This window comes from Ursus maritimus, unplaced genomic scaffold (assembly GCF_017311325.1).
Source record: "Ursus maritimus isolate PB19 unplaced genomic scaffold, ASM1731132v1 scaffold_14, whole genome shotgun sequence".
Taxonomy (NCBI): Eukaryota; Metazoa; Chordata; class Mammalia; order Carnivora; family Ursidae; genus Ursus; species Ursus maritimus.
Genome location: NW_024423786.1, coordinates 1182825 through 1190049, shown reverse-complemented (window position 1 = coordinate 1190049; position 7225 = coordinate 1182825). Strand labels below are relative to the sequence as shown.

At 62.7% G+C, this 7225-nt stretch overlaps 2 protein-coding genes across 2 annotated transcripts in view; both read right to left on the bottom strand.

Moving 5' to 3' along the window:
• Window positions 1-312: 312 nt before the first annotated feature.
• The window catches only part of PLXNA1 (plexin A1), a 46204-nt gene continuing 39291 nt past the window's right edge, over window positions 313-7225 (bottom strand). The window contains 1 exon segment of the mRNA XM_040628359.1: window positions 313-3772. Within this exon segment, the coding sequence (XP_040484293.1) occupies window positions 3677-3772 (96 nt within the window). The 3' untranslated portion in view covers window positions 313-3676.
• Window positions 5243-7187, bottom strand: LOC121102469 (plexin-A3-like). Its single transcript, XM_040628360.1, has 2 exons — window positions 6076-7187; window positions 5243-5888 (listed from the first exon to the last, which is right to left on the bottom strand). The coding sequence occupies exons 1-2, from the start codon at window positions 6177-6179 to the stop codon at window positions 5462-5464; spliced, it is 531 nt and encodes a 176-aa protein (XP_040484294.1). The 5' UTR covers window positions 6180-7187; the 3' UTR covers window positions 5243-5461.

Here is a 7225-nt window from a genome sequence, read left to right as displayed (position 1 = left end):
TCTCGGTGGTTCAGTCTCGCTGCTGGTTCCAGAGTGCTTCGGAGGTCCCCAGACACCCAAGCACAGTGATCCCGCCCCAGGGCAGCAAACCACCAGGGCCTGGCAAAGCGGCGGTAGCCAAGAGCCGGCTCTCGCAGTCAGATCTGGGGTGATGCCGCTGTGCCGGCGTGCACCCCGCGGGGAGCCGTCAGCACCCAGCTTGGCAGGCAAGGGGCCCGGCGTCAACAGGAGACGTGGCTCGAGGGTGGGATGTGCCTGCTGTGCCGCGGGCCCTGCCCCAAACCCCTCCCAGCAACGAACACTCAGAGCCAAGAGCTTTAGCAAAAATGTTTAATCTCTCCTTAATGTGTGTGTGTATTTACAAGTACTAAATCTGAGGAACAGTAAAATAGGAAATAGCCGTATATTTACACGATCCGCGGGCTGAGCGCCCCGTCAGCCACACTGCTCCTGCTGGACAGAGGCGGCCGGGCAGGCGGCTCAGGCCAGCCGAGTGATCACTCTTCTTTTGGGTGGGGGCTCTGTGGCGTTAAAGGACAGCTAATTGTGGGCTTCGTCTTAAAAATATCTTTCTCTCTCTCTAAATACATCTATTCTAGCTTGTGTAGCACCAACGACGTGAGCCATCAGATCTAGAACTGGGGAACCGGGGTGGGGGTACGCTCAGCAAGGCCAAACCAGGGAGGGTGGGAGGGATGTTTGGGGCCCTCCATCTGGGGCACCCCAGGTCCCTCTTCCTCAGCCCCCAGCCCCGGCTCCTTGGGCTCTGGGTCAGGGAGTACAGGGAAGCTCGAGGTATGTGGAGAGACCAGGCTCCCAGACCGAGGTGTGAGCTGTCGGGGGCACTCCTGAGACCGTGCAGATCGGGGAAGGGCAGGGAAGGCCGGGGAAGGCCTGGGGAAGGCCGGGCAGGGGGGTGGGGAGGAGTGGCCTGTAGCAGGGCAGGCAATAGCAGCAGTGTCTGGGACAGGCTGGGAGCCCTTGCATCCCACACTGAAGCCTGGATTCCCCCAAGCCCTGGGGCGGCAGAGGGGCCTTCGGGACAATGGCGCCCACTCTCACTGCGCAGAGCAGGGCTACAATTGCAGGCTGCTGCCAGGCCCCCGTGCCAGTGCCGGAGCTTGGGGTGGGAGCCCCTGACAGGAGGGTGCACAGAGGTGCCAGTGGGGTGCTACAGAGTTGGGAGGGCCGTGGGAAGTAGTGACAAGGAGGAGGCGGGGCCTAAATGCACGACCCAGCTGGAAGGAAGGTACAGGACTTGCAGGGGTGAGGCAGGCTGAGGACCAGCTCCACGGGCTCGCATGTAAACAGGTACTGCTAAAGTGCTTGGTCTCCCTCTGCCACCACTGCCCTGCCCGCCCACCATCCAGGTGACAAGGGCACCGGGAGGGCCACGACCTGGAACCTGTCGCCTTGCCGAGGCAGGCACAGGGGGCTGGGCTCTGTGGGGACCAGGGAGGGCAGAGAAAGGGGCCAGAACTGGATTCTGAAGAGGAGGGACACAGGGGCCAAGGAGCCCCAACCTGACCCTCACGGAACTGGAAGAACAGGGGCTTCACATAGAAGCTGGCACCCCGGGAAGACTTTTGGGGGGGAACGGAGGCTTCCCCCAAGCACGGCCAGGCAACATCAGAGGGGAGGCAGGGGTGCACCCAGGGATGAGAATCCAGGCCAAGGCAGCCAGATCTGTAGCCGGACCAGGCTCAGCTTGGCTCCCAGGGACGAGTCCACAAGGGCTGTACGGGGGATGGGGGCCGGCCTGAGCTCCAGCAGGGAACCCATAGCAGCGGGAGGCCCGGGCCCTGCCAGGTGCCCGCCCGTGGAACCCCCGTCTGGCCCGTTCCAGGAGCTTCCTGTGCCAGGAGCACTCAGACTTCATAGAGCGCCCCCCCCAGGAGGAAGCGGCCCCTGACCTGATCTCCAGGGTGTTGCTCACGCTGCTTAAGAGGGGGGACCCCAAGACGGGCAGCCCATGGGCGCGGGGCCGGCCACAGTTAGCTGTCCCTTAAAGTCCGTGGGAATCTTGAGTACCGTCGAAAAAGTGAACTTGAAAAGGGGCCGGGCCGCTTGTTTGCTCTCACAAGTGACTGATTAATTAAAAAACATAAAAAAAGGGGTCTAACAACCTCTAGTATTCAACACTTGCAGTTTTAAAAAGATCAAGTCAGACTAAACGCTAGCACGGTCATGCAGAATCCACGGCCCCGCGCCCTGGACGCTCTCGAGGGGCCAGCGAGAAGTTCTCTCCTTTGTACGTCAAAACGAAACAGGATGACCCGCAGGTCGAGGGGCAGAGGCCTTGGGGGTGCTCCACTCGGGGAAGCCCTGGCCACTTCCTCCACGACCATTTGGTATTGCTTTCCCACCGCCTTCATTTCCTTATTCTACACTGTAAAATTTCTCCTTCTCCAGTTAGCTGTACAGGACCCCACTGGGGCTGGAGACTGAGGCTAGAGCCACACACACACATATATATATATATATATATGTACAGAGTTCTTTTAATTAAAAATGTGTTCTTTCTTGCTCACTGAGGGCAGGATGGGCAGAGCCGACCTCCAGGCCCTCTGGTCACTGCGTCCTACTCCCAGGGGTCCTGCCACAGCCTCGGCTGCTCACCCAGAGTGTTCTCCTAAAAAAACCAAAACAAGTCCCCCAGATGTCCCACCACTCGTGAGGGGTGGGCACGCTGCAGAGATGCCGGACCGGAAGCCGCTGCAGGTGGACGTGGAGAGCAGGGGACACAGAGGGGGGACGAGGGAGGAGGGTGGCCGGGGGGCTGCTCCCAAGCCCCGCGCGGCCGGAGAGCACAGCCCACCCAGGGGCTGGTGCCAGGAGCGGCGCTGTGGGGAATAAATAACGGGGATGTGCGCTCATGGCCTGGAGCCCCAGGCCCCAGTGGCTCCCAGAGGCACAGCCCTGAGGACAAGAAAGGAGTCACCGAGTCCTTCTGGAAGTCCCGTGGGGGCGTTGAGCACGTTCTGCAGCCCCTCCATAGGAGGGAGCTGGGGCCTGTCTGGGCGAGGTTGACGTGGCGCTCCAGCCTCGGCCGCGGCCGCGGAGAGCACGCGGTGAATCGGAGGATGGTGGCGGAGGGGCAGCAGCGAGCGTGGGGGTGCCAGACGCGGCAGGCGGGCAGTGGCAGGTGGACCGACTTCAGCTCTCCTTGGCTGGGCCCTGGGCATTCGGCCTCCCACAGGGCTGCCATCTGGGGCCCGGGCCTTACTCTGCCCAGGACGCCGGGAACGGCTGGCGCCCCCCAGCCCCTCGTCCTGGCCTTCTGACCTCGGCGGCACAGCCTCAAGCAGACGGATCAGGCTGCCCTTTCCCGGAGGGCTCCAGCCTTACCCCCCAGGTACTCGGCGGTCACCCTCTCCTCCCGAGAAGCCGCTGGTCACACCCGGGCTCCCCCCCGCCCTGTGGTGAGCAGCTCCGGGCATGGGAGGTGCTGCAGGCACCGTCACCCGCACGGAGAAGAACTGGGACCCCCGCCAGGCGGGAAGACGAGGGGGAGGGCCGGGAGGACGCTGGACCGCACACCCGGCCCCGAGCGCCCTGACACCAGGCACAGTTGGGGCGAGGCTGCCTCCGGGGCCTCCCAGCTCGGGCTGCCGGACGGAGGCCGCCCCTGCGGGCCCTCTCGCTCAACTCCCGCTGGGCGGTGGCGGCGGGTGTCTCAGCTGCTCAGCGCCATCGTGTCCACCACCTGCTCCAGCTTGCCTCGGAGCCGCTGCCGCCGCGCTTGCTCATCCTTCTCCAGCGCCGTCAGGATCTGCGGGGAGGCGGGGCGTCCGTGGGGCGGGGCGTCCGTGGGGCGGGGCCGGGGGAGCTGGGGGCGGGGCTCCCTGCCACGAGCAGCAGGCTCCGCCCCTTCCATTCTCAGCGGAGGGGCGTGGCTTGAGCCTGGATCCCCAGGATCCCAGCGTGAAGGAGGAGTCCCCCAGGTCACCGTGCCTACCCTTGTCCCCCAAACCGGGCTTCCGTCACAGCCAGCCCCTGGAGCTCTCTCAGTGCAGGTCTGTCAGAGCAGGGCCTGGCCTCCCGGGGCGCAGACGCCACCCCTCACAGCCTGAGGCACAGCGCGCTCGCTGGGCCCTCTCCGTGCTCACGTTCCTGTGTCCTGCTGGCGGTCAGCCCACCAGCTACACAGCCCCGCCACCACCTTCCTGCACCCAAGTCCCCCCAACCACCGCTCGTTTCTCTGCACCCCGTGACAGCAGAGCTCCTCACAAAGGACTGCTGGCTCCCCTCTGCTTCCCCTCGAGGGCCGAAAGAAGGTGGGCTTCAGTCCCCACCCTGCAGGTCACTCGTCCTCCTTGAGGCTCGGCCATCTGCCGTGGCCTGTCCCCGGCTGTCAGTCCCAAGGTTCTGCCGGTCCCCTCCTGGCTCAGGACTCACCTCTGGGGCCACCTCCTCCATGCACAGGTGCCTCCGTCTCTCAGCTGCCGACCCCACACTCGGGCCTAGAGCCTGAGACTCTCCTGGTCTCAGATCCTGCCCCTCACACTTGAATAGCGGGACCCCTTGCCCCTCAGGCCCGTGCCTCCTGCAGCCTGCCCCACTCTCTGTCACTCAGCCACAGGTCAGGAGACAGGCCTGCAGCCAGTCAGACGGGCAAGACCCAGTCCCTGAACCCCACGGCCCAGCAGCATGGCCGCAGCCCCTGCTGCCCCTGCCTCCCTCTCGTCCCCTGGTATCTGACAGTCCAATCAGGGCTCTAAACCTGGATGGCTCATCTCATATGGTGAACAGCCCAAGTTCCCTGAGGCCTGCACACCAAGGGATGAACCCTGCCTCAGCCTTCCCTACTCCTCCCCCAGGGCCGGCTGATTCAGCCTCCCGGCCTTTGTGGTCCTGCAGCAGGGCCCACTCTGGCCTCAGGGCGCTGGCCAGGCCCATCCTGCTGCTCCAGCCCTTTGTGCCCTGTCTAATCCAGCCTGTAAGTCCATCCTCCCTCCCCAGACAGCTCCAGGAGCCCCAAGCACAGACACCTAAGAGACATCCTAAAGCCTCACTCCAAGTCAGCCGGGGAAGGTGCTAAATGCCGAGGAAAAGCCTGGTGCCCTGCCCTGGACACAACCACCCAGGCTGCTAAACCCAGTAAAGGGCCTTCAGGGCATGGTCACTCACTGACCCACAGTCTCCACCCGGGAAAGACACTGCCGTCCACTCCCCCACGCCCCACAATGACCAGAAGCGTAATCCCTGACCTCGTGCAGCCCAGCCCGACCCTGCGCCGCCCTTGGTGAGCTCATGCAGGCCCAGGGCTTTCAGGGCCCTGTCCTAGTTCACAGATTCGTATTTCCAAAAATAATACATCATCAAGTCCACCCTTCTATGTTCCCAGCCTCCTGAGGCTACAGTCACAAATACCATGGGCCCTATAAGGCAGGCTAGCTCTGCCTACCTTCTGGCCTCACCACTCTGGGCCCTACCCCACCCCCTTCAGCACATCCCTTCCCTAGACCTCTACTTTTGCCCAACCAGAACTTTGTTCTCTGGCCCCTGGCTTCTGTCCTAGGTCCCTCAAATCCCAGCATTTCCAGAAAGTATCACCTGTGCTAGCCTGGGGGCTGGTTAGGCGAGGCATCATGAGCAATCTAAGAGATAGGCTCCATGTCCCCTCTGTCCCCTCCACCACCCTGTAGCACCCTTCACCGTCCCTGAGCCCCGTGCCTTTGCCACCAAGTGCATGGTCAGGGCCTAACAACTGGGGGCCTGTGGGACTGGCACGTACCTCCTGGCGGTACTTGGTGACATAGAAGTAGAGCTCACTGAGCGCGCTTAGGATGTTGAAGTCACTGGCATGGAGACGGGACTGCTCTACCAGGTAGGCATCCATGTCCTGGTCGCTAATGGACGCCATCTTTGCAATGTCCCGGTAGTACCTGTTGGAATCCTGAGTAGGTCACAAAGGCAGGAGCTGTCAAAGCCCCTGCCCTGGCTCTCAGGCCATTCTCTGGGCTTTTCCTAAAGCCGACATGGCCCAGGGAAGGCGAGGGGAAAGCAAGCTCCCTGGGCCACCCAGCGCTGCTTCTCCTCCCCACCGGCATGGGGCAGCAGGGCAGGGCCCACCTCTCCACCCAGCTCTTGTAGTTGGGGATGTCCTTGGCGTAGAGCAGCTTGTTGGAGGGCGAGTCCTTGCCCAGCTTGTGCTCAGACGTGGAGCAGGAGTCCATGAAGGTCTGGGCCACCACGGACAGGCAGGCGTCCGTGATGCTGCTCTTGTGGATGTCGAACACGAACTGCGGGTTCTTGATCACGTTCACCCAGAAGCGCAGGGGCAGGCTGCGGGGGGTGGGCCCGACGCGCGGTCACACGGGGCCGCAGCGCTCCTTCCGGACGCTGGCGGGAAGGGGCTGGCCAGAGGGCCTGCAGCTCTCCTGGCTCTGACCTTCGCACTGGTCACGGATAACCATGGGGGCGGGGAAACTGAGGCCCAGAGAGAGCCAGGACTTTTGGTGCCTCCTGGAGGGCCCCCCACAACACAGGCACACGTGCACGAGACCTACAGACCCGGAAGTGCTCCTTCACCTTTGGGCGCCCACTGCACACGGCCACCGCCGCCCCAGGCCTGCGTGCCTGCTCACGTCAGGGGTCTGGCTCACACCTACACAGGCTCCCCTCCAGGGGAAGGCTCACCCGCAAGGCAGGGCACACCTGGCCTGGCTCACCCCTTCTCCTACCAGGATGGGCCCTGGAAGCAAGACCAGGAAGGGATCCAGGAGACACAGCCCCACAGACAGCTGACTTCTTCATCCAAAATGCCACCTCTAGGACAGTCATCAGCTAGGGTATGCACTAGCCACTAGCCATGTGTGGCTGTGTAAGTTTAAATTAAACAGAATTAAATGAAGTTAAAAATCCAAGTTTTGGGTTGCACTAGTCCTATGTCAAATGCTCAGTAGTCATATGTGACTGCCAGCCACTGCTCTGAACAGCACAGATCTAGATCATTCTATCATCACAGAAAATTCCCCTGGACAAGGCAAACCTGTATGGCGCTGCCCCCTCTCTAGTGTCCCATGGAACCCTCTCAAGGAGCACAGGTGGAGCTGGAGGCCCCGGGTGGGCCCCGGAAAGGGCCAGGGCCGCATCCCAGGGTTGGGACGCGGCAGGGTGTAGAGGTCAAAGTCCTAGGAGAGCTAAGGTCACCAGGGGACAAGGGAGGAAGATGCCAAAGGCCAAAGGCACAGGAGCTTCTGTGAGGATAGGGCGAATGGTG